Source organism: Centroberyx gerrardi, chromosome 16 (assembly GCF_048128805.1).
Source record: "Centroberyx gerrardi isolate f3 chromosome 16, fCenGer3.hap1.cur.20231027, whole genome shotgun sequence".
Classification (NCBI taxonomy): Eukaryota; Metazoa; Chordata; class Actinopteri; order Beryciformes; family Berycidae; genus Centroberyx; species Centroberyx gerrardi.
In genome coordinates, this window is record NC_136012.1 from 7,703,949 (window position 1) to 7,730,973 (window position 27,025).

Below are 27,025 nucleotides of genomic sequence, written 5' to 3' on the forward strand. Positions count from 1 at the left end.
TGAACACAAGCGAAGCCATTGTCCATTTGACTTTATTCCTATGAAATCAGGTACACTATACAAATGACTAAAAACTAAGGTTACAATAACAACCAAAATTTTATTATAACATCAGTCTTTGAAGTCAAACAACTTTGACAATTGGTTGTTAAAACAAAGCATCAGTAAAGACAATCAGCATGGTCTACATCAGCTTTAATAAAACAAGGCAAAGAAAGAAAAAGGATAAAACAAAAAATCCATATAAATAAAATTACAGTTCACTGAAAATCAATGATTACTATTTCACAGAAGGTATCATTTATTTATTCATTTTGTGAATGCAACGTCGGGGATCTTGCCTTCCGTCTGCGAAGAGAAAAGAGGACAAAGCAATTTTACTTACTGTAACAATTATCAAATCCCTATGGGTTAACACGATCATAGCACTGCAGGAAAGTGAAATGCCTCATGTTACCTTCAACTGGGTGAAGATTTGTGCAGCTCTGCTGAAATCCCACTCATTGTCCTGTAGACACCTGCAACAGAGAACACAGAACAGTGTGAATAAATTACAGCACCAAACGTGGCCAACATGCACTGATATACTGCATTAATGTACATATTCACTCCCTCACACACAAACAGGCTTACTTTTGGGACCACTCCAGGTTCATGCCGGACTTCAGGGAGAAGGCTGAGAGCATCTCCTGCTGCGGTGCGGTGAGCGTGGGCACCGGGCTGGAGGACGGGGTCGGGGCGGGGGCCACAAAGGCTCGGCGGATCTCCTCCGTTGTGGCCATCCGGATGAAAAGCTGGTCGTTCACTATGCACAAACTGTGGCATAAGGGGCAGAGGGTAAATAACTACATTTGTTTTATGTATTTGAGTTAAATAACTTCCACTTCCTGGTTTACAGGCCCAATTTCCTTTTGGAGCCCATTATTTTTTGGGTACACACACACACACACACACACACACACACACACACACACACACACACACACACACACACACACACACACACACACACACACACACACAACCGCGCATATACTTCAAATTAGTCCTTGCATAAGGCTTTGTCAATACAACTTTTAATTTTTGTTGGCAGCCATATAGTTTATGTTCACAGTTTATCAGGGAATCTGCAGGCTTCAGAAAGCCAAATTTAAGACTTTTAAGACCTGGAATTGAATTTAACAACTGAAATAAACTGAAATAAACTGAAACAAAGCTGGCAAAACCAGTCTATTTCTGGTTGAATATAGCTAATCAAAGTTCCAAAACTATAAATGGGCAGAATAAGAAAAAAGACAACAGGAAATTAATTGTTAGTGGGATATTTGTGTTTAGTAAAGTAGATATGATGGAAAAACACAAACAAAAACATGTTTTGTGTATTAACCCTGTTCTGTATTAATCTAAGAGTGGACATGCAATGCAAAGAATAATTGCATGATGAAAAAACATAAGACCTCTGATAACTGTAATTAAGGAATTTTAATACTTTTACTAACTTTTTAGATGGAGCCAATTCATGTTAAGACCTTTTCAGACTTTTTAATGACCCACAAACACCGTGTTAATGCAGATACCTCATTCCACACAGGGTGCAAAGCAAGACCAGACAAGGATGTTTGCCCCAATGTCCAGTTAATTTTCTTCATGACTCACAACCACAACTCTTGTTACTAATGTAACATTTCAAAGAGGCATTTACACAGGGGAAATATGAGGGACTACAAGAAGTTGATATAAACCAATGGGAGCTCATTACACTTACCCAGAATTGAGCCCAGCAGGGACTGTGATAAAGACTCGAGAGAAGGCCATAGTGGAGTCCCGCGATTTACCGTCCACTGCGACAGAAAAACACACGAGACACAAATCAGCCACACAACAATCACCACATGTACACTTGCAGTTGTTGAGAATCACACATTTGAATATACATAAATAAAATAAATAAAAACTGACCTTCTTTGAAAACTCCGCTCACTGTGAATGACAGTAGTGTATTCTGGAATTGGAAAACATGCAGAATTAATACAGAGAAAGATTTGTTAGGAGTGGTACAAGCACATTACTAGCACTGGCATGAATCTCCGTGACAACATGGATCAAACATGAACCCACCGTGTAGGTGTTTACATCAACAGTGAAGGAGGCAGTGTCATGCTGAGTTTTGGGGAGCTCGTTGAGGAAAGCCACCACGTTTAGTCGCGTGTGTTTTAGTAGGCGAAACCGGATCGCTGTAGGGAGCAAGTTTCAGAGAGGGAAACATCAGACGCCATTTGTAATTACACATAGCAACAATTAGTCTGAACAATTCGGAACCCATGATAGGTCAGCAGCTAGACAGCTAAACTCACTGGAGTCTTTGATCCGCTTCAGGTTTCGAGTGTCTTTGTGGTACTCTCCCAGACCGCTCCTAAGGAGAAAAACGAGAGAAGAGGGACAGATGGAATCACTGTGAATACAGTTGAGACTCAAATAGGGAGGGGTCAGGAATGGGATCAGGGAGAAAAGCAGAAAATGATGGGGAGGAGCAAAAAGCATCTTCAAAATGGAAATGAATTACAAATGAAACACAGGAAAAAATGGAAATTACATTCCTGCATGTGTTAACGTAGTGCTGTTGTTGTGTGTATGTGTGTTTGTGTGTGTGTGTGCGTTCTCACCTTGAGGGGTTCTGTGTGGAGTAGGGTGTCATGAGCGATAAGGAAGCTCCATCATGGTATGCATCCAGAAGAGGCTGTCTGTCCCCTGAGTCGTAGATACTGTAATATCTGCAACATAGCCATATGTAACATGACTTCATACTGCTGTGTTTATTCCTGAATCAAGCTGATCATGTCTCTGCATAATTCTTTCAGCCCACACCCCTTTTTCTAGAACTGTATGTGTAATGGTTCTATAAAAAGCAGTACTGATAAAGCCGTCACTAGTCAGTTGGTTGCACGTTCACCCAGGTCCAGTATTTCCCTAAGGTGTTTGGTAACATTAAGCACACTGTATTTGGTAACACTGAAGTGTTTGGTAACACGTTTTGGGGATGATGCAACGTAGCCCGAGACTGCACACCACAACACACTAAATTCTGGACCAACATGTGGAACTGCTACCAATCTTCTGGTCACACAACAGTATGTGAATCCAAGAGCTTATTTGCCAAAAAGTCAGTGTGTTCCTTTCAGACACGAGCTGGCCTTAGATCACAACTGGGCGTAAAAGGCAGAAACTCACTGTTGCAAGAAGCGAAGGATGAGAGCCTTGATTTCATCGGAGACAAAAGAGCTGCCCTGGATCGTCAAAAGGAAAAACATTTGTCAGGAATGTAAAGGAGACAACAAGCCAGAGGTGAGAGACACTTCTATTCACAGACTTTCAGCTGAAGGAGGAAAATGCAGCTTTACCCCACATCACTGAAATTATGTACTGACAGTGTGAAATCAAGATTGCCACCATAGAGGGTTTATATGCCGTGTCCATCTGTAGACATCAATATAATATCAGTTTAAGTGAATCAAGTCCAATAAGCCAAATGAGACAAAACTAACGAGTTACCTTGCAGGGGGGGATGGCGGTGGGCGTATCCACGTCAAAGCCTATGGGCGGGGGGAGGTCATGGCCATCCTAAAAACAAGCAAAACAAAACACAGGATGTGAGGGAAGACACAAGAGAATTTGGTGCTGGAGGAGCTCTCTGCCACCCTCCATTCAATTCAATTCCTTTATGGACATGACTATTCATCAGAAATACTGCAGATGTAGTTTACAAAATGTATTTTTTCAAAAGCCAGTCAAACTATATAGTATAAGTAAGTATTTTGTTTGAAAACATGGACTATACAATAGTGCATAATCACCAATATAAATAACGACTTATAACAATACCAAAATTGAGAACATGTAGTTATGCAAACCATTAAAAAGCAAGTAAAGACATAGAAGGCACTGTAACCATTGAGTGTGTAGGTGTGTGTGTCTGCCTATGTGTATGCATGTCTTGGGCCATGCTGCTCATAAAATATACTACATGTTTTAATGGCTTTTGCCTTGAGATCAGGTGTAAAACAAAATTCTCTCTCATTCTCCTAATTATAATGTTGGCTAAATGCATGATGAGGGTTTTTTACCAGCTGTCCTTCAAAAGAGATCATCCAGAACCCGTAATATTGCCATGATGCACATATGCTCCGATACACATCCAATTCATCCTTAGTGAGGAGGGATGACGGCAACAGGAGGAAGAGAGGGGATAAAAGCAAAGGTCTGGACTTACCAGTTTGAGAAGCCGGGGAAACCTCTGCCGCACAGCACTGGTACGGGAACAAAAGCATGAGCGGTAATGTTATCATCACAGACTGACACACACTCAGGCAAATCATGCTCACCTAAGCAGATATCGGCATTCTCAGTCACACCTGCTGACTCACTTAACGTCATACTGTGCCATGTATCTGATGTGATGTTATGCTGCTACGTTGTGCAGAATGTTTGGGACAGTACAGTCCCGTATGCGTTTAAGTACATGGGGGAAAAAATGGAGTGGAACTAGAACCAGTGTCACTAGGGAATTTCATTTTCTGTGATACAAGTAAATCCACTAATGGACTAACGTACACACTCAGTTCCTCCCTCCAGTCTCATGCTGTGCCCTTTGACACTTCTCCCACCCCAAAGTGTACTTACCAGCAGGTATACTCACCCTCTCCCCCAATACGGAGATATACACAGATCTCTGACACGGGGAAGCAACATACACACACACACACTTTTACCAGGAGCACACACATACAGAGACCCACCATCTACAAGACTGAGCTGGAAACCAGCAAAGACAACTGTTTTGATTTAGTAAAATTAAGAAGTTATGTTATTGCTGGGAGAGAGGTGGTTACCGCCAGTCTCGTGTTACCTTCCCCCCCAAAGTCTGGCCAAGATGTTGGAGAACAGATGAGTCTAGGTCACCAAAAAACATAACAGGGTCTGGGTAAAAAAAATTACATTCACACACACAGACATCTGACTAGCACATTTAGTGTAACATTCAGGAGAGGTGCCAATTGCTATGAATCATGTGAGAAAGAAAGGTGAGTGAGTTTGCTTGGTGTCTGACCCCACGGCTATCAGGACAGGGAGAAAACTCCTGAGAACAAAGCAGAACAAAAAAGGACAGCTGGCCTCAGTGTGAGCTGGACCCAGCCGTCCCACAGCTCATCCCATAGGCTTCCCCCACTGCACAAACATAACCGTGTGTGGTAAAGTTATCTCGCTACCACCACCACCACCATCTTCTTCCTGTTAGTCTTCCTGCACAAGCGCTGACTGGACCCAGTGAACTGGGCTGTTCATGTCCTAGTTTAATTTGGACCCAAGCCTCTGGCTACAGAGGGACTGGGTGATTATGAGGCATTCGCCCCAAGTGATTGTTCCCTACCCTGCTCTGTTTGCTTAGTTGATGTGTAACAACATTTCATATTTCAACTTGTTTTGTATTGGTCACAGCCTTCATCAGATTGGGAGAGGTAGTATTTTCATATTTTGCTCTTTGAATTATTTCAGGCAAAACTGAACCTGATCAATTTCCAGTAGAGAACATTTCCCTCAGAAGTAAGGATATTTGGCAAACTCTCTCCACTGTATTCACTGAGAGAGCAGCAGAGGCCACTTTTAGGCCAAGGAGAACCAACTGAGAGGAAGAGACAGACTGCTTTTTCTCTTTGGCTCATCGTTGCTCATTAGGTCTGAGAATGACACTTGTCCCCCTCCGCCTCGACCCAACGGCTTTTCCTGTGTCGTCGCATCTTCTCTGTTTCTTCTCGTCACTTTCTCAGTGAGTCAGCGCTCACAGTGACTTAGGCCGAGTAATCGTGACTGTGCCTGCCTTAGGTTGTCCCGAGGTTTCAAGGTGGGATCTTACCCGTCATGGGCTATCCAGCCTTCCATACTGGCCTGTTGCAGGACGCCAATTGGGCAAGGATGCTATGAGGGGAGGGGAAACAATCATTGGCTGTCACCAGTGGGTTTACTTTGTTTGGTCCAAACTTTTGTCAATTGTCAACACAACAATTGTGGGTTGCCTTCTCTCCAATAATCAGCCTACTCTACTATACAGTACTGCACAAGAGGCTGTTGTAGATTAATGTTGTCCAATGTAGTTCACTTTGATTTGTGTTGGAGGACTGGCACACTGCATGCCCTCTGTGCCTTGAGAAATGTCTTGCCTAGTTGTCAGGGCTATGCATCATCAGCGGTGCGATGGTGTTTTATTGCAGTTTTATGGGACGACTAGCTAGGATGGCAGCAGGGGAGTGCTGGGAACAGCATCACTGAGAACTTTAAAGCAGACAAAAGCTTGAAAAGATGCCCCACAGAGAAGATGAAGAACCGACAGAGACAAGATGGCCTTCCAACCCATGGAGAGTTTAAGTGAGTTGAAAGGAAGACATTGGGCTGTGGAACTGCACTGCGGCCAGTTGTCCTCTTAGCAACAATTGGAAGGAAGAAATGTTTAGTTTGCAGTGTGAAAAGGAAATGTTAACTGCAAAGTGGGAGGAAATGCTCAGGTGTACAACAAAGGAGTCTGAATTAACCTTTGAATTGAATAACCTATTCCCTCTCTCACACACATGTACATACAAATATGTTGGGGGTTTGTTTGTGAATGTCAACAGCTTCATCTTGATCCAAAAGTTCATCCTTGACTCCTGGGGAAATGGCTTCCAGTTATTGTATGGGCAACACACACACACAGGCTTGCTTACTGTTTATGTGGCAACTTTTGTAGCACACTGCTGCCTATACTAGACTCAAACATACCCAAAGGCACACGCACATGCACAAGCACGCGTGCACACACACACACACACACAAATACACCACTCAGCCCACTCCCCCCCAATCGCTAACTGACCTAATGTAGGAGGCCTGGTCCTTGAACAGGTCACACAGAGGGTTCCTGACCAGCCACAGCTCCACCAGCTTCAGGCCTTTCACCTTGTCAAGCTCCCGGTCCGACTTCAGCTAGAAGACAACCAGACAGAAACAGAAGAAGTTGGTGAGAAACAGGGAGAGAAAAAAAAAATCTGAGAAACAACAACTCAAGTGAGAGATGGAATTAAAATCAATCAACCACACAATATTTTACATGAAAACATCTTTAAAAGCTGAGGGGCAGAAGTCGTGCCTGCCTGTCAGTCTTTCTAATGATTGAACAGTCAGTCTCACCTCATTGTGGGACAGGTTGAGGGTCTTCAGGTTGGGTGCCTTGGTGACCAATTCAGCCAGTTCGTCCAATTTCTGAATACGATTGTTGCTCATGTTCAAGCACACCAGCTGATAGAGTCAGAAAAGAAGGAGAAGAATGGAATAAGCTAAGCAGATTCTGATCGACCCATCCCACAAACAGATAGCCAGGGTGTGCACCTACTAATTAAAATTTGGTTATTTCAATAACACTAGTATATAGCATATTGACTGTCACGTCATGTGTTGGGTTTCTTCCAGCAAACAGGATCAAAAGTTTCACTGTACAGACATTACCTCTGGAATGTTTTCTTCAATGATCTTGACCACAGCCTCCATGCTTGACTTCCTATTCAGGATGACTTCAATGTTCTGGGACGCCAGGTCTGTCGCACAAAACAGCATTCAAGTTCAGATTCCAACTCAAATCTAGCAATCAAGATACTAATAAAATATGCTGAATTGGAATGGGAATTTATACCATTTTTACTGACAGTAAAATGACATAAGGAACTATGAATCTACAAACAGAAATATGACAAAACAGGCACAGCTGACAGCAGTTTCTCAGACATTATCTACCAATTAACTTAACTGATTGTTAAAAGTCCTCACCCTCAACAAAGCATGTTACTCTATCTCATGTTTATAATGAGTTCAGTCATTTGCTCTTATTGGCTAACATCACATCTACGGCAGGTTGTAGTAAAAGATACTAACAGCCTGTTTGGTTAGTTTCCGCTTTAGCACAGAAAGGTGAAATTGCAATTTCATTCAGCAGTTGGCAGTCAATTTTACTTAATAACTACTTAATATTGTATATTAACTACTTAATGTTGGCAAACTTAACGCAAAGTAGCAAGCACCACTGATGTCAACCTGTCTTTACCTCAATAGTACACAGATCCTACCCAGCTAAGGTTGGTTGTAGTAGACAGACAACCCGGGCTATGAATTAAGATTTATTAAGATTAATTTATAATTAATCATTTGATTCTCAGCAACTTTATAGGTAAAACCGAGCTAAAGTATTGACATCCTGAAATATCTGTCAGCCCTGTTACAGAGTGGATACTTACCCGAGTCTGTTCGGATGTTGTTCAAGTCAAGTGCTTGCTGGGAGCCGTCAAAACGCTTTGCCATACATTGCTGTGAAAGACCCAAAAAAATGGCTATTATAACAGATCTCATCTGGACAGCACAAACTTGCCAAAAGTAATAAGCAGTGTTTGGGAGGTGGGATGGATGGGCAGGAACAAAGAGGCAATTTTAGAATTTACAAAACACTTGATAAATCACATTCCAACCCATTACAGAGAGAATATTGCGGTCACAAATTTCTCCAATATCATTCAAACCCTACAACTCCTATTCATTTCCAAAGCCCCTTTCCACTTCTGTCACACCTAGGTGTGCTGTTCACCCCTGCCTCTGGCTCACCTTCAGGTGCTCCAAGTGTTCGGGCTTCAGGTCAGAGAGGAGGAAGGACGGAGGAGAGCTGGCGTTGACGTGTACTTCCACCTGCAGGAGACAAACATCGAGTGGCAGGGAGATTAGTGAGTCAGCCAGTCATCAACTGAGATGAAACCAGAGTGCAAATGTATCACAGAGGAACTATAACATACATATGTTTTGAGTTTTTGATTAAGTGTGATTCATGATTATCTGTGATATAGAGTAGGCATGGTCGTAAATGGTTGAAAATTTGGTGATGTATTTAGAATTTACAATATATAGGATAAGAGCTTTAGGAGAAAGACTGCATATAACATGTACCCATGATCTAAATTATAAACATTAACAGACTGAGCATCCAGGACAACAGACTGTGGCATCGACAGTCAGCTTTCCTGCATCACTCAAGCATACCTTATAACCATCTGTGTCTGTGATCTTGTGGGAACATTTGTGCAGAGCAGTGGCGGCAGCGTCGTCATCTATATAAAAATGGGCCCGGTGATTGTCGGTATGAAACTGGATAGATGGATAGATGAGGGAGATGGAGAGACATAAAGAACATTCAGTATGCATGTACAAGTAGTATTCGATATGCATCTCGATACGTGATCAACGATCCGATAGAATAAAATAAACTTGATGCTGTTCTAGGCAAGGGAGTGGGCTACTACAGGACCACCTGTAATGTCATTGCAAACTAAAGGTATGCCCCTCTAAAACAGTAAACTTTTCAAATAAGTTTCTGTAATATCACATGATAATAGTGCTAATATCACTGGAACTACTTGCAGACGAAGAGAGTGAAGCAGATAGGCTTTGTAGACATTTAACCTCTGGTTTGCCACTTATAATAAAGTTTAATATCTTGGTTCTGATGTCTTCCAGTTTGTGTTATTTATATTTGGCATTTATTTAAGTAAATACGAGAGTGCATGAAACTCACCTGTACAGGTGTGTAGGGTACTGAGCAGATGTTCTGGAGAGCGGTCAATAACCATTTCTTGTCATATTTCCTTCCATGTGGTATCTGTCAAACAGCAAAGACGACAATGTATAATCTCCAAGAGATTTAAAGGAGGAAGTATGGGTGAACTATGGCAGCTTTGATTGAATACTAACCGTTACTTTGTACCAGCCTGATCGGCTTTTCCCTCCTCCACCACTGTTCCCTCCTCCTCCTCCTCCTCTATAGCCACCTCCTCTCCCACCTCCTCCCCCTCTGCCTCCTCGTCTGTCTCTGTCAAACCGCCCATCTCCTCTCCGATAGGGCCTTCCGTAGGGGTTGCTGAGGAGAAGACAAGGCTGTTATATTGAATATTGACTGGTAGGTGTGCTAGTGTGCTAGAGAACAGTGTGTCCCACTCACCAACACATCTGATCAACAGTGCTGAACTACTAACAATGTCATAAACTACACATAACCCAACATCGGCCAGTCAGCCACACTCACAATCTGCGCTGGGAGCCGCCGTCCTGAGAGCTGTCACTCATAGTTACATCCCCGTCATTGTTGTCGTCAAGCCTGGACCGTGGTCCGGGGCCCCCGAAGTTCCCCGAGTGGCCTCCCCGCTGTCGGTCCCTGCGGGACCCGTCGTTGTACGACCGACCCCTGTGGGAGCCTCTGCCTTTACGGCTGCGGAACTGCGGGCCGGTTCTGTCATCATGCTCTGAGAGAGGGAGCATGAGAAGTCAGTCAACATTTATCTGTATCAACTTGGCACTGGCATTGACTGAATAGAGCAAAAACAATGTAATTTTCCTTTTCTTTCTTTTGTCAATTCAATATAGACCTCTTTACACACTGCTGTCACAGTGAGTTTATGTTTACAGGATACGACTGTAGCTTTCTCTTGTGTCTATCTTCCAGAGAGAGAGACCTTCAACCCACTGACTTTAAGAAGCTCTCTAAGCTTGTACAAGGAACAAAATATGCTACAGGACCTGTTCTTGCTCCAACAATCTACAGTTATCAGGGAATGTGGTCTACCCGCTCTCTGGTATCAACTAACATGACTGAGGGGTAAAGGTAGAAGTAAAAAGCTATTCTCTGGAATAATAAAATAATGGAATCTCGGGGGAGCCCAAGATATCCTAGTTTTACCTCCTAGAAGCATGTAACCATTGCTTCTGACCTCTCTTCGCACCGAAAACTCCCCATGGTCTGAAGAAAGACGGAACAAGTTGTAATTAAGGTGTTGTGAAGCTTGTGTAACAGGGTATCTTACCGTTGTAGTAATGCCCGCCATCCGCCATATTCCTGGGAACAGCGTTAGTTCGAAAACAACCCTGGATGAAAAATAATATTTACAAGGCCAAAATTGTCTGTTTTACGATACACCAAAGCGAGGACGTGCCAGATACGTCAGCATCCCACAACCTTAACGCTAAACATAAAGGTAATTATACGAGATAGTACTGAGTGTGCTTTACTTCCAGTTCAGAAGCTGTTAGCTAGTTAGCTTCCCCCCGTTAGCAGAAAATACTGCGTGTTGCCGTGAGGACACCGGAACTACAACTTCCACTTCCGGGCCATTACGGGTGCGCGCAATTTGAACTACCGGTGTTAACCATTATACAATATAACACTTCCACAGGGTTAACGACGTCCATTTACAAAAACAAACAAACAATAAAAACACAATTAAATAAACCTAACCTAGGTCTATTTTTCGGGCGATAGACGATTACTGTTGAACTTCTACATACATAAAATTAAAAAAAAAAAAAAGGAGTAGAAGAAGCTCTGACAGGGACTTGCTGTCCGATAATAAAAGCATCCACAACACTTACCAGATACTACAGATAGATTAGGGTGAAACAACAATTTAGAGAGCATATTAATGCTATTATTTGCGCAACTAATATAAGGGTCACAGATTTATACGGTTCGGTTGGCAGAATTGGGTGATCGAAATTAATGAAAGATATGGTGGAAGGCAAAGTTGTTTCCCTCAAATTCACCCTAAAATCTATCACTACAAGGTAAATTCATAGGTGAGGGTAAAGATGATCGGGGTTTTGCAATGACTAGGGGCCCTCGACAGGAAAAGCTTGCATTGAAGACATAGCAAATATTAGGCTATTTAATCATAAATCCCTCCCGTTTTATAATTTATTTGAGTTATCAATATAAAATTGTTGTCGTTTTCATTTTGGATTTGATATATTCCTTCTTAATATTTATATTAAACATTTATTTTTGAAATGTCAGCTCTGCCAATAACTGGAAAATTTGAACAGTTTACTGCATAGCATTGTGTAACATTGTTTCTAAGTGCTAAATTATTATTATTATTATTGTTTATGATTATTACTGTTATATTCATAATTTGTGCTAAACTGGGAGAGCCAGCTTCACTCCCTATGTAAACTGCCTCCTACCAATCACATGGGGGCAATTAGCAACAGGCCCAGCAGCCGCTGTTTCATTACACTGTCTGCCGCCTTCCCCATAATGAAGGCGGGTACCAGATTATCCTGCCCTGCATATTGACATTAATTCGACCAAATAAACATGTTATCCTGATTACAAAAGTTTTCCACCACACATACTTGACTCTCCACCCCCAAACACCAGAGAAACGTGCGCCCAGCTCGGGCTAACGTTAATGGCCGACCTCATGTGACCTACCTTGGTTCAAGACCTGCGTGACCACGGCTAGGTTGGGGTATCTTCTCCAAAAGAAAGGCATGGTCTTCTCCGAAACTACTTCAAACTACTCAACTCTCAGAAAACGTTAACCCTTTTCTATCGATCTTAAAAAAAAAATTAAAAAAAAAGCACGGTCCCAGACTTTGAATCGGTCAGCTGAAGCTAGCTAGCTGTACAGTAGCGTTACTTTTTGACAGCTTCAGTTCCTAACGTTAGCAGTTAGCGTTAGCAGGACAGACCTGTTAGTGAGATCATGCTGGACTTCACCACATTAAATTGCACCAATCCTCGTTTATTAATCCAGCATAGTAATATTTTCCTTGTCGGAATGGGGACAACCGCCTCTATCTACCGCCTGCTGGTCGTTGCCTTTGCCAAGGGCAGGCAGTGCGGTCAGTCTGGACGCGAGACACAACTGACCCTTCCACCCCCCAGCACGGTCAGCAACATGGCGCCACCTGCTGGACAGTTCGAGACACATTGGACTAACAAGGTCCTGGCTGGAACAATGCTGATAAAACAGAAAACTTCTCATTTAGTGTTGATAAAATACATTGACAAGCACTGATGATAGCATGGACTGAAACGTTTCCGCTTCTATCCCTGTTTTTCTTTTACTCTTGTTTTTGCATTTGCAGAAGTGTGTTTCTAGCCTATGTCTTTATGAAAATAAATGTGATTATTTTGGGTAGATTTTTGTCCAGCTGTTTTGTTGCAGTGTGAGGAATGAGTCTTTAATTTTTTTACTTCATCTGGAAATGAATATCCGCAGTCATTAAAGTGCAACAGCATTCTTCTATATAACCGACTCAATGGGAATCATCACAGGTAGAACATCAGGCTGTTCACATTCATAAACAGATTGTGTGTGTGTGTGGGTGGGTGTTAGTGTGTATGCACATGTGTGTGTGATTCAAATTTAATTTCCTCAGCATCTGTAAGCAAATGAGCCAAGCCCGATTTGTAACACAACTGAGACTGTGTGGAGCAACACAAATAAAACTCAGCAGCATTGTCAACAAGTCAGTGTTAACAGCCATAAAGACTTATCAAAGGATCACAGACCGTTTGATTTTTGGTGCTTTATGAGTGATGAGAATGTTTAGACATTGGATAAAAAAAGGAGAAAGTCTTGTAAAGCTGCCACATCTTAATTGGGAGAGACAACACTGTCTCCTCCACTGTCATGTACATGCCAGATGTACGAATGCACAACAACCAGAGGACATATTACCCATGAACCCTCTCTTTCTCTTTCCTCAACCAGTGAAGACAAATGTCCACATAATCAGATCTCCAGTCCTTCCACACAGTCTCTTCCAGTGAAGGCTGAAAGTGAGCCTGAATGTGAGCATTGTTAAAGAGCGTCTCAATCACGATCCTTTAACACATACACACACACACACACACAGACATGAGCCATCAGTCCCCTTCAGTTAACCCTCCTGTGTTTTCTCCTCCAGAGCTCTCCTCTTGTCTCCAGGAGGCCTTAGTGATGGCCTGGCTCAGCGACGAGGTGAGGGAGGCCAGGCCGATGAGGTAGCCGTCCTCCCTGCTGCCCTCGTCCCATGGGACGTTGTGCCGGAGCTCGCCGGTGTCGGGCACGGGCGTTGTCTTCCCAAAGTCTATCATCCACACATTGGCCTTGCTGCTGTTGTCGTGGACAAAGAGAAGCGAGCTGCCAATCACCTGGTCAGACAGGGCAAACATAGATATATTCATCGTGAGGATATGGAACAAGGGTCAACTTTTGATTTCAGTCATTTCCCAGGAATGCAAATCTAAACTGTGATCAATAAACGATCAGTTACATTTTTTCTCAGTTGCTTTGGTACATTTCTCAGATCAGAATTGAAATTCTCAAAACTACTTGTTCAACCTCCACATCATCTAGTCACTTGTGCACATCATAAAAGCAATTTCTCATTCTTTTGAACAAATTACAAATGCTTTGGCACATTCATGCAAATGATTATGTACAATTGTCTGCTGTTTCCTACATTATCAATTGCTCATGTCATGTTGATCAAAATGTATTATACTGGTTCTCTGTTGAATAGTCTTACCCCCCAAAACATCTAGGCATTAGTTCATTGCATAAGCCATTACATGCAAAATGGTTGAACCAGTTGTCATAATCTGTCAAGCATATTTTCTATACATTTCTATTAGACTTTTTTTGTAAATGTGTCCTGAATTGATGAATTGCTCTCAGGTGAATCTTGACTTTCACTAATGAAGGGGAATGTGTGAAGCATTAGATCAACCAATGATCAACCAGTTCTCTAAAATAGCTCAGAGGTGCATCTCATGAACCTTCAATTGGCAAGCAGATACAGACAGAGCACAACACAACACAGTGTTACAAGACAGGAACATCAGGAGGTGTAGAAAGACCGCACTGTAACTCCCCATACAGCGCTGCATGTACAGTTCTGCCTAAGGGGTGTTTCCTATGTTTACATTTCTAATTTTGTATTTTTTTCCTTTGTGCTATGCAGTGTTGTAAAACAGTCTTGTCTTTTTCTTTTCTGTATCGCAATGACATGGTCTGTCAACAAATTACAGTACAAACAGTAAAAGCGTAAATGTGAATCCTGTCCAATCTCTTGCAATCAATCTCCCACATACAGTAATGTGTAACTTTGTACTGTTGAAATTGATATATGCCATACAGAAAAAGTGCAGCCTTGTGCATTTTCAATCACTGTCATCAAAACCTTAGCCATAGTTTACATCAGAAAATACTTACAGAGTCACTGTTATATTGACAACATGGCTAAGCATTTTGACTACCGGTATCTTGTTTGTAAACAATGACACAAGGACTTGTCATTCTCATGGCACTGACATGTTCATTGACATAAATATTTACTTTTGAGAGATAGACTAAGGATTTTGAGCAAGTTACGGGCTTTTGCAGGTAATCCATTGTGTGGTGCTGTTTGTACGAATTCTTTCGAGAAATGCACTTACTGTTTTGCAAATGTTGATGATTCAAGAAATGTACCAAAGCGATTGAGAAAAACTGTAATAGCCTGATATGGTCTGATTGGCGTGATGAATTCTTTTCAAGGCCCTCTTTTATTCGTGTCCTGCTAAAATTAAACAGAATGTAAGACTGTTCTCTAGATTCAGACCAACCTCATGGGTTCTGAAAAATGCGGAATCCTTCAGGGCGTCACTCAAGGCCTGGAGTCTGGAGTGATAGGCCTTCTGAGAGGAGAGACGGAAAGACGGAGGAGACACGGGGAAGAAAGAGCGGTGGTTTAGCAGGGATTTAAAACGGGGTAAAGGGTTAGATGAACTGGAACTTTGCAAAGAAACGACAGGTAGAGAAACAGCAGGGAAAGGGGAAGTGAAGCAGGAGATGTAATGTAACTAGTGTTTCCAGTAGGACAGAGAGAACTGACCAGGATGTGTAGCCGACTCGTGGTGAAGAAGAGCAAGGCCTCGGTGGCTTGTGCCAAGGTCAGAATTTTCCTGAAGTCCCGCTGGACGCTGCCATTCTCCATCTGACTCGCAGAGAAAGCCACAAACACAGGCACAGACATGGCACATTTGAAGAATAGGGCATGAAACGCTTCCCAGTAAATAGATGGGACATGAGCAATATGAGTTGTACAAAGACTTTACTGGCCTTGGCCCTTCTGTACGCAGTCAAGTGCATCTAGTCCTACCATGATGCCCTCGATCCGGAAGCCCAGCGTGGACGTAGAGCTGGTCGTGTCCTTCCACTGGAGGTAGCGCCACTTCGTCACCCCTTTCTGCGCGTGCTCCTCGGCCGACGGAGCCGCCGGGTCTACTTTCAGCATCTTCTGGTACATGTCGCTGCGCAGGCTGGGCTTGGTCCGCGCTTTGACCATTTCCTCCTCCTGGTACGTCCTGAGAAGGAAACGCCGTGCAGTACAGTGTGTCCAAAATCATACGAATACACAGCAAAATCAGCACTATGCCAGTGTTTCTATAAATCAGCACAGATAATTTAATACTTTTACAGATAGTTCTGAACAGCTGCTCCAGAGCCCTATGAGCTACAAGCAACTTTCCAATCAACACTTGTCAACTGGAAATAATTGCCACCAAAAAAATCTGCTAATTTGCTGTGTACATGACTTTAGTGCTGATTACAGCCACAATTTTGATTGTTGATTTTAGAGTTGTTTGTTCACTCACAGAGCTGATATGGCTCTGGGGCGGCAATCTAAAAGTGTTAATTAACTCTGATGGGTGTGGAGTTACATAAACACTGGCATAGTGTTGATTTTTAACACTCTGAGTCACAGTCTGTTAGTGAAACAGATGACTGTGAAATGTGCTGCTCATTTAGGAGCTGATAACCACAGGCACCAGGGTGCATGTGAGGTCAAATATAGCAAAATGGTGGTGAAATTGATTTGATAATTAATAATCAAAATATATCTTGATACAAATGACAGAAGGCCTACTCCCATCAGGGAAAAACAACTTGAAGAAAATACTAAGAAGTTTAAACACCTCATCTCTCTATGGACAAAGGTCAATCAGCATAGCAAGAACACTGTACACACACACACACACACACACACACACACACACCCGCTCCACTCAGCCCTCACCATCCACATCTCTAAACCCGCGGTGTCCAGTCCACCTACCTGACGCCCATCTTGCAGTCCATGATGACAGGAGTCTTCAGGCCGCTCAGCAGGTCGTCCAGGCGGATGTAGCTGTGCTCCCCCCTGCTGATCAAGCCGTGGTACTGCGGGACAAAGGGCCTCAGCGGGTCTCTCATGAGCCAGTCCAGGCACTTGGCCTCCACCTCGCTGTACAGTTTCAGCACCTCCCCCCCCTCGCTCAGCTGGAAGTTACCTAATGACAGCAGCCCACGAGGGAATGATGAGGGGTTTATGTGTGTTCAGCACAGCAGGAATGCACAATATGGGATCATCTGAGCTTATCTGAGCTTCACGTTTTAACCTCAATTAAAGTTAATGCTCTTCTGTGGGACAACAAGACAAACTACGATTCTTCTGATCTGATGAAGCCATTTCAAAATCCCACGATAAACTAAAACATATATGGTGGTCAAGCTACAACAAAGACGGGTTTTCTACGTTCCTGAAAAGCTGGCATATGTGTGTGTGAGTGTGTGTGTGTATCAGTGTGTTTGGATGTGACACACATGCCTTGATGTCCGGCGAGCTGGACCCAGGAGCTCTGCCGCCGCAGAGACCAGTGCATCATGGTCAGCAAGGTTTTCCAGGATTGGCGCTGAGGCACAGAAGAAGAACAGCTTTGTTGTTGTTGGGACAGGAGAATTTCCCCCACAGTGTCAGGCTAGCCTTTGACATTAGTGGTTCATCAGGTAGTAAAAGCCTTTAAAAAGTCTACCACTGCATTTCAAATTCAAATATGTTATTCATATCTCCTACAACAGTCTTAAGTTGTGAACATTAATTGCTGTGTCCATATATAAATGAGAAATAAATAAATAAATGTCCCACCTCCCATTCATCATAGAGTTATAGAGCAATATTTGGAAAAGATTCAACAGGTGACTGTGACAGGAACTGACAGCACCCAGCATGATTTTACCTGTATGCTCTAACATGCTCCAGGTTCCCATTCATTCTCAATGGAGCAGCTCCAGGCTGAACATCCATATGACATCAGATTAGTTTTTACAGAACAATGTCATTGCTTTTAACATGTGCCATTATTTTCCATGATTCTTTTTAGCCCCTGATTCCTGTATGTTTTGTGCCTGTTTGTTGTGTTTTGGTATGTTTTTGTGGTGTAACCTGTCCCCGTTTGCATTTTTATATGAGACCTTTTTTTTTTCTCATTTTGCTGCCCATCTTGACTAGGACTCCCTGGCAGAAGATATATTGTATCTCAATGGGACCTTCCTGGTTAAATAAAGGATAAATTAAATTAAATAAATTAGATTCTTGGTTCTCTGAATTCTTGTTTTGAGAGAAACTTGTTTGTGCTCACCAATGTTTCTGAGCCTTAGATAAAACATACTGTTAAGCCCTATAACCCTTGGGAATAGCATTATCAATGTGTCTTAAATTGTGAGATACTTCCATGTAACTGCTACTGGTTATATGTGGTTGTACTGATGAGACAGACCCAGTATGATCTTCAGCAGGGTTAAAAGTTGGTCTTACATCATGAAGCCTGCTGATGGGTGCATTTTAAAAGCACATTAAGGGTTTCAGTAACAGTAAGGGTTTCCAAAATGACATATATCCATTTTGGAATAAAATGATTACCTCATATTCATGCCTTAATCTTTCAATAATATAGATATTTACTTTGCACCCTATGTTACTATTTTGGTAGCAAAGGACTTCAGATGGATAAAAACCTCAATAAGTCATCATATAGTTCATTGCAAGCAGATGTCCCATTTTTATGGTACAAAACATTTAGTGCTATTTGATTGGGCCTGGTACTTAATCTAAGACTATACCGCTCACTGGGTGACAATGCAAAGTGTGCGCTGTTGTCCACTGAGAAAAAGAAATACTAACACCTCCCCACTCCCACACACACACACACACACACACACCCACACACACCCACACACCCACACACACCTCCTCCCACTCATATCTGTAGCAGGGCCAGGTATGCAAACGCCATTCAAATGTGACCGTATCAAAGTCCTCTTTCAAGCCCATGCAAATCAGCAGGACCGTGGGAGTAAAGAACAGTTGAGAAAAGAAATTTTGAAGCCTCTTTCATGGAAAAGCAAAACAAGCACCTGCACAGGTGTGATACACTTACGCATAGATCGGGTTACTAAATGGCAATCCTGAAAATAGGATTCTAAACTGTGATAGGCAGCAAGGATCCATCCATCCATCCATCCATCCATCCATCCACCCAAACATCCATCCATTCTCTGTTTACCTCGGACCCGGCCGCTCTCACCTTTCTGAACGTCTTCCTCTTGGAGCCGGCGTCCTCTCCCTCGCTGAAGACCTCGTCGCTCTCCGCCGAGGAGAGGTTGATGGAGGAGGTGGAGGAGGAGGAGGAGGAGTGCAGCAGCTTGGAGAGGATGGGGTGCGGGGTCGACCACTGGCTGCTCGAGCCCTCTCTCTTCCGCGGCGGCCCCTCGCCCTCTTCGCCCCCCGTCCCTTTCTTCCCGCCCCCCTCCCTCTCCGAACTGTTGGAGCTCTTCCTCTCCTCGCCCTCAGCCCCCTCCGTCCCAGAGTTCACGCTTTCTCTCCCCCTCTGCTGCTTCCCCTCGCCGTGCGCACCTTCACCCCCTTCCCCCTCTCTGGCGTCCCTCTCTCGCTCTCCTCCGGCCTCCTCCGTCCGTCTTTCCCCGCTCCGCCTTTCTCTCCTCTCCCATCCCTCCATGTCAGCTTCGTGGCTGCCCCCTAACCTCTCCCTCCTCCTCCCCCGCCACTTCGCCTTCAGCTCTTCCCTCGCGCGCCTCGCACTCATTTCCACGTCTTCCCTTCTTTCGGCGCCTGATCTGCCCTGAACGAGTTGAACGTCTTCTGCGTGGAGCCGGCCCTCCTCCGGCGAAGGCTGCGTCTCGTTCTCCCGCTCACGCTCCCTCTCCTCTCCCAGTCCGCCGATGCACTGGCTGTAAGGCGGGAAGCTTTTTGTGGAGCGGAGCTTGGGCCTCGCGCTGCCCCTCCTGCAGCCGCCGGAAGGCCCTTCGCCGAGCGTCAGCTGTCGGAGCGTCTCATCTGATAGTCCCGCAGAGACGTCATCGCTCTCTTTCGCTATCTCATTCTCCTCCTCCCTCTCTTCTCCCTCCATGTATTGATCTTTCACAGCGTCCATCTTCTTTGTCCGGCGTGGAGGGAGGATGGTTCATCTACTCCATGCTTCTCCACTCAAAGACGGGGCACTCGGCAACGGTTCACCAGGGCTTTTGTGCAGAAGAAGACAGGGAGATGCATACAAAGAGTAGAAAGTTTTGGATATCTTTCAGGGAAATGCATTGACAGATCACTACAAAGAGAACTAGCCTAGTAGGTCTACTGCAAATGACACAAATGGACACATCAAGCAGCAAATGTCTGCTTCTGTGCTTAGTTTTAGAACAGAACTACAGAAATCTCCAAGTTATCCAGAGTGCCTTACCTCTGTCTTCTACCTGTTGCTTTTGCCTGATGAGACACTGTTGTGAACCTCTGTGACAGTCGGTCAATAAGTTACATTCCTCTGCTCTCTCTCCCTCTCTCTCTATCTCTTTGTATTCCTGCGTTATCCCCATCAGTGTCATATTTTGCATGCAGTGACGGCACCAAGTTTCCAAAGCTTCATCCACGGCCCGCTGCTGGAATCTTGCCAGCAGCACAACAGGTTCACCAGATATTCAGGAATGACACCCGCCTGCCTGCCTGCCCTGCGTCACCTGGATGTTTTTGGTGTGTGGGAATTGGAGGAGGGTGCTCCCCCACCAAGGATCAATGTTCACTTCCTGGGTTAACTGGCAGCCCACAGTGGATTCTCATCTGTTTTGATAGACCACAGATACATTTGTGGCAAAAATGACAGCATTTCTGAAAGTCTTAAAAAGATGCAATAGGCCTATTTCACATTTTTAAACAGTTTTATTACAAGAAAATGCATAAACAGATGAAATGACATGGGTAGGATGTGCATTGCAGTGGATTTTCAGCAATGTATTATACATTTTGCCTTTAAACTCAATACAGTTCTGTACTAAGACACACATTCATTTTTTGGCTTTTTTCTCGATTTACAAAACACAGAACTTTGGGTTGACACAATTTCAACATACCATTCCAGCATTGCAGCACAATATCCATAATATGTAAGAGAAACAACTCCACATTCTTGCATCCATGTAGCTTTTGGACATTATAGTTACACTTGACACATCGAGGTAAACAACACAGGCAGAAAAAGAGGAAGTCCTGCAGCTCAGAGTCTGGCTCCGCCTTTTGGTCACGAGCGCTCTGTGCATCTATTTGTCCTAATTGAACACCAGATCAGGCTTAACAAGTGCAATGTAATAAAAAAAAAAGCACTGACAATGGGAGATTAGTTTGGAGTAATGCAGGTTCAAATATGCCAACCCCATAAATGACAGATGAGGTTATTACCCAGCATGTTTTGTCGGTGCTCTCTGGGTGCTTTCTCACTCATTTTCAACCTTGTATCGCTCTCCCATGCTAAATCCCTATATATCACTCTCAGGACCCATCTCCATACTCTCTCTTCTTCTCTTTTATCGACGGCCTCAGGCTGGCTCCGACTCATTCATCTCAGTCCGACCAACTGCCTGTCTGTTCTGCGTCGAGCCCCTCCCGGCTCAGATTTGTGGGTGTTATTTGAAGCAGATCCAGCAGCGCCGGGGCGTCTGCCAAGGAGTTTGTCTCTGCAGTCAGACACACCAACACATTTGCCATGTCAGTACACAGCGGTTGATGCACTTAATTTGAATTCTGTGTGTGTGTGTGTGTGTGTGTGTGTGTCTTTGTACCTGCAGCACCATCTCTATCATCCCCTTGCTGGCCTTGGTCCGTGTTCGTCTCCCTTTCTGACGACAGCCCATCTATTTCATACTGTAAACAACAGAGGTAGACAAACACTCTGATCTAGAAGGGTCTAAACTTGGATTCCTCTGTAGGCAACATCTGATAACACCTGGGAGGAATTAGTTAATATTACACACACACACACACACATATACACACACATACTCTACTACTACTACTACTAAACTTGACCAATAGGTCTTTCCTCTCACCTGCTTTGGTCTCAAGCCCACTCTCAGCAGCAGCCTCATGTAGCTGAAGAGGGAGAGGACGCTGAGGAAGATGAAGTTACTGGACACGCCCACCAGCGCCGACATGACAGGGAAGTTGAACAGCAGGTATCTGATGAAGGGAGACAGAGACAGGCAGGGTGTTAAAGGGAAAATCCACCCTCAGATACTCTTACACTGATCATCAATCTGTGACGTTCAATGCATTCTAGGAGTTATTTTGCGATGTAATTTAGCTTTTTGGTGTACCCACTTGCTCTCAACCTGCCTCGTCTACTTCTACTTCAGTGAGTGATTTCCTACCTGATTTCCCAGAATGCACTTTGTGATTTAGGCTGACAAGACAGGAGGATTCTTCTAGTAAAATCTTGTCTAGTGCTTAATATAACACAGACATTACCTAAAAAGTTCATGGCAAATGTTAACAAAACACTGGTTTGTATTTCTTCTGTCGCAGTAGTCCACAAGTATTTGACTTCCTGATTGTCTGCATGTTCAGAGGCATAACTGTGCACATCAGTTTTATGATACAGCATGATGTGCACATCAGTTTCATGATGTTTTCATGGAGTGTGTAGGTCTTTCTCACCTTAGGCCAGTGAAGTGAGCGTGAACGTAGAGCTGAGATGAATAGATCTGCACTGTGTTGGACATGATCTCAATGACGGCCCCGACTGAGGGGGCATACTATGCATGGAGAAAAGCCGGTTAGGAAGACTTCAACAAAATACTCGCTCACACACACACTCACACAGCACCCCGCTACTCACAGGGTCGTCTGTGTAGTCGGAGAAGAGCTCCACCTCCAGCAGCTGTTTCTGCTCGGCCACTCCGGTCAGGAACGCCGGGAGGAACAGCAGCGTTCCTATGGTCCTCAGCAGGCCGGAGCGATATCGCAGCATGGTCTGACCACAGGACAACACAGTCACACACACCTACTGTTTGAAAATGATTCAGTGAAGAGGGAGGTTCAAATGATGGTTTCAGTGATGCCATGTTGAATATTTAGCAGAGGAAAAGATTGAAACTGTCATGGATGCTGAAGCTTCACCGTCTGTATAACTCAATTCATTGGAAATTCACACTACCAGTCAAAAGTTTGGACCCACCTGATTGAATCTTCTATGTTTTTCATTCTCTTAAAGCCATTTTGATCTAAAGGCTTCTGCTTAAATGCTTGAGATTTGTTTCTTAGACAAATATAAATAGTGAAGTTGATCCTATGTATGAATTTCTTTCCAAAGCCTTTGCCTTTCCATCAAGGCAAAGGGTGGCTACTTTAAAGAATCTGAAATATAAGATAGTTTTGATTTGTTTAACACTTTTTTGGTCACTGCATAATTCCATTTGTGTTATTTCATAGTTTTGATGTCTTACTATTATTCTAAAATGTGAAAAATAGTAAAAATAAAGACTTTGACTGGTAGTGTATCTGTATTAGTAATTGATTTACATGGCGAAGTGATACAGGTGGCCATCCCATCGTCCCACTCAGCCGCCCAGTGAGATGACCTCCTGGGTATTAGAGATGGCAGTGGAGCTCTACAGCGCACATAAGCAGTCTTTAATCTGTCTGTGACTAGGCTGTGTGATTACGGGTTATGGTGTGTCAGCGCTGTACTCACAAAGCGAGAGCTGGAGGCGGAGAGCAGCTGTCTTGCCTGAGAGACAGAGAGCCAAAGCAACAGTGACTCACAGGAGGTGGCAGACATTAGTCAATGAAGCATGATTTGATTTGGGCTACCTAGGAATGCTGCATGTCATCAAAACAAATGTCAACGCAACAGGGGGGGGGGGGGGTTGACCGACTCACGATGCGGGCAGAGGAGCCGACCTCCCTCCCTTCCCTAGAGTAACAGGTCATCCTGATCATGAACATCCCTTGCTGCTGATTGGCTGGGGAATCGGGCATCTCCAGCTCCAGATAGATCTGATAGGCCTGGCCGAACGTCAGCACCTGAAACACAAACGGATAGATAGATAGATATAGATAGATAGATAGATAGATAGACAGATAGATAGATGGATGGATGGATGGATGGATGGATAGATAGATAGATAGATAGATAGATGGATGGATGGATGGATAGATAGATAGATAGATGGATGGATGGACAGACAGATAGATAGATAGATAGATAGATAGATAGATAGATAGATAGATAGATAGACAGACAGATAGATAGATAGATAGATAGATAGATAGACAGACAGACAGACAAATAGATAGATAGATAGATAGATAGACAGACAGACAGACAGATAGATAGATAGATAGACAGACAGACAAATAGATAGATAGATAGATAGACAGACAGACAGACAGATAGATAGATAGATAGACAGACAGACAGATAGATAGATAGACAGACAAATAGATAGATAGATAGACAGACAGACAGACAGACAGACAGATAGATAGATAGATAGATAGATAGATAGATACCTGCTTCTTGTTGTTCCTGACCAGAGAGATGTTCGCCGTGGGATAAGAGCACAGAAAGGAGGCTGAGGACTCACAGTCTGTCCTGAAACAAAACACAATCTGCACTGAGGAGCAAGAGTCTGTGTGTGTGTATGTGTATGTGTGAGATAGAGAGAGAGAGAGAGAGAGAGAGAGAGAGAGAGAGAGAGAGATAATGTACACACCTGTAGTAATAGTGCACAGGTGTGGAGTACGCCGCCTTGGGCATGTAAGAGTAGTAGAAGCTCCCGTACAGGAAGGTGGCGGTCCAGAGGAGCAGGAAGACAGTGCAGAACACAGCGAACCCCTGCAACAGCCTCTGACGGGTGTGTGACATCGTCATGGTGACGCTGTCCTGGAACCTCACCAGTGTCTGGCCAATCAGGACGACCCATTTGAGCGGTGACTCTTCATCACCTCTGTGGTGCACCGGCTTCTCACTTCCTCGATCCATAAAGTCTAAACAGCCCATAATAATCAGTAACCAGTGACACTCATGGTTATTGAAGAATCATGAAACCAAGGCATAGTTGTAAATATCTCAGTTAAATGAAAGTAATGCATGTATTCACTAAAGGGGGGGACATAAAATAAACATACAAAAATAAATAGGCAAGAAAACACATTAAAAACAATCAAATCAAGTATGTAAAGGTGAGTTTTAGTGATTTAAAAGATCATATACTGACTTTGCTGGTCTAAGTTTCTCAGGCAGGTCGTTCCACAGTCTAGGAGATCTAAATGTCCTGAATGTACTGGGGAAAGTTATCCGGTCCACATTACATTTTCCTATAAAAAAAAAAATACCATCGTTAAATTTCTGTACCTTTTCTAAAAACAGAAAATAGACACAGAGTCTATGTGTTTTAGGATGATGTAAACAGAAACCAAATACAAAACACAAGCCATCACATTGATAGTGCTGAGAGCTGTGAAACCACTGAGTCCAATCTCAGTCACAAGCAGAATGCATCACATCAGATGACTCAGGGAACTGGGTGATCTCTAGAGGGCGACTCAGGAATTCTGTATGAGGTCTGTAAATGTGAAATGTGCAGTGGGGCTGCTGAGCTAATGCTGCGTATCACTGCTATCCAGTTAAAAGTATATTATATATAATAAAAGTGTTTTTCATGAATGAAGAGAAGAATGATTGTTTTTCTCACTGATGTACAGTAACTTTGAATTTAAACAGTTTTTTCAAAATCCAAGGATCTTGAAACTCACTCAACACATAAATGAGCCTGTAAAATGTCAGTTTGAAGAAAAAGAGTTGTGCTGACAAAATAGAAAGTATAGGCTAGAGATTCTGAAATGTTTTCAACTCAAGATCCAAATCAAAACTTAATGTTCTGGCCTATGACCCAGTCTTATTAAAAACTCACATGTGGGACCCAACAGCAACAAGCTTGCAACCCATTTTGATTCCTGGAGTAACTGGGATTATTAGGATTTATGTGGGTTTACTTCCAAAGGATATTACACAATTATAAGTTGCAAATAAACTGCTGAGACAAGACACAATTCAGCCAGACAATCTCACTATCTCCTAGACATTATAAATGTAATCAAATAGTTAAAAGTATAACAATTATCTGTGTAACTATAAAAAAAACTCACTTTTGATGTCTTTTGACCAACAAAAAGCTGTGAGGAAATCAGCCGTTGCACTTCCCCTTTCTCTGAAGCCTCTTGGTTCACATCTTAATACTAACTTGATGAAACGCTATAAAGAACCCCACACCCAACCCCCACCTCTTAAAAAACTGTTATTGGCCGGGGTTTAGTCCATCCCACATGATGAAAGCTGCTGCTGCCAACTGGAACAGAGTGTAGAGGACAGGACACTGACAACAGTGGGCTACTGGGCTACTTTATGACTATATTCCTAGTACTTCTGGGTGAACCAAGATCATGCATCTTGACATGCCAGATAAGTGACTGTGGAAGAAGTGTTTAAACAGTTAGTGTATTAATCTACAGTAGTCTACAGGCACCAAAGTAACTTCCACTTACACCTTAACCTTTACTTGTTTTCTTTTCATGGTAAAATTATGCAAAATGTTTAAAAGTGTTACCACATCGATAGCTTTGAGATCTGGAACTTAACATGGAGTGGCAATGTATAGCATTCATGTGATGTTTAGTTTCTAAATAGTAGCCTAGATAATAGCCTGTAAAAAAAATGCACAACTTATCTGATTGTAGATATGTAGAGAACATCTAAAATTCTAATCAAGTAACAAAAAAAAAAAAAAAACAGTAACTCGAAAAAATGAGAAATGAGAGAAGAAAAAAAAATCTCTATTGAGGAGCCATATCCCATAGAGACCGGTAGGGGGCGCCTCGATCCAACGGAACAGAAAACACCCGCCAAAATGTCTTCCAGCGTAGAAGAAGAAATGCAGCGACAGACTCTGACCGGAAAAGGTGGAAAATATACACGAAAGGTAATGATGGGATGGGGAAA

The 27,025-nt window shown here is 43.2% G+C and overlaps 4 protein-coding genes across 6 annotated transcripts in view; 1 reads left to right on the plus strand and 3 right to left on the minus strand.

The window, feature by feature from the left end:
- The window catches only part of rnaseh2c (ribonuclease H2, subunit C), a 92,934-nt gene that overhangs the window by 61,652 nt on the left and 4,257 nt on the right, over positions 1 to 27,025 (plus strand). The window contains exon 1 of one of the 2 annotated variants that reach the window (XM_078289057.1): positions 26,953 to 27,005. The exons of the other annotated variant lie outside the window; for it this stretch is intronic. The gene's annotated coding sequence lies outside the window, so the exon portion shown is untranslated. Of the gene's footprint in view, positions 1 to 26,952; positions 27,006 to 27,025 lie in introns of those variants that run through there. 2 annotated transcript variants of the gene reach the window in all.
- Positions 17 to 11,174, minus strand: nxf1a (nuclear RNA export factor 1a). Its single transcript, XM_071927134.2, has 21 exons — positions 10,917 to 11,174; positions 10,142 to 10,358; positions 9,811 to 9,976; positions 9,635 to 9,718; positions 9,103 to 9,207; positions 8,674 to 8,754; positions 8,313 to 8,382; positions 7,531 to 7,619; positions 7,216 to 7,323; positions 6,902 to 7,011; positions 4,268 to 4,304; positions 3,550 to 3,618; positions 3,229 to 3,284; positions 2,664 to 2,771; positions 2,355 to 2,413; positions 2,119 to 2,234; positions 1,960 to 2,002; positions 1,766 to 1,841; positions 634 to 816; positions 458 to 518; positions 17 to 348 (listed from the first exon to the last, which is right to left on the minus strand). The coding sequence occupies exons 1-21, from the start codon at positions 10,942 to 10,944 to the stop codon at positions 310 to 312; spliced, it is 1,905 nt and encodes a 634-aa protein (XP_071783235.1). The 5' UTR covers positions 10,945 to 11,174; the 3' UTR covers positions 17 to 309.
- LOC139933097 (inositol-trisphosphate 3-kinase A) lies at positions 13,427 to 19,786 on the minus strand. Its single transcript, XM_071927114.2, has 7 exons — positions 19,268 to 19,786; positions 17,512 to 17,596; positions 16,981 to 17,194; positions 16,024 to 16,228; positions 15,757 to 15,858; positions 15,488 to 15,559; positions 13,427 to 14,032 (listed from the first exon to the last, which is right to left on the minus strand). Exons 1-7 carry the CDS (start codon positions 19,784 to 19,786, stop codon positions 13,766 to 13,768), a joined length of 1,464 nt encoding a protein of 487 aa, XP_071783215.2. The 3' UTR covers positions 13,427 to 13,765.
- Positions 20,720 to 26,250, minus strand: LOC139933153 (seipin-like). 2 transcript variants are annotated; one of them, XR_011785584.2, is made up of 12 exons: positions 26,176 to 26,250; positions 25,245 to 25,344; positions 24,741 to 25,014; positions 24,538 to 24,619; positions 23,905 to 24,048; positions 23,717 to 23,752; positions 22,862 to 22,996; positions 22,681 to 22,778; positions 22,074 to 22,203; positions 21,807 to 21,888; positions 21,102 to 21,701; positions 20,720 to 20,811 (listed from the first exon to the last, which is right to left on the minus strand). XR_011785584.2 is itself a non-coding variant. In XM_071927194.2 (11 exons), exons 3-11 carry the CDS (start codon positions 25,007 to 25,009, stop codon positions 21,589 to 21,591), a joined length of 1,089 nt encoding a protein of 362 aa, XP_071783295.2. In that variant the 5' UTR covers positions 25,010 to 25,014; positions 25,245 to 25,344; positions 26,176 to 26,250; the 3' UTR covers positions 20,944 to 21,588. The 2 variants fall into 2 exon arrangements, 1 of the variants encoding a protein (XP_071783295.2); XM_071927194.2 differs by lacking the exon at positions 20,720 to 20,811 and having other exon boundaries at positions 20,944 to 21,701.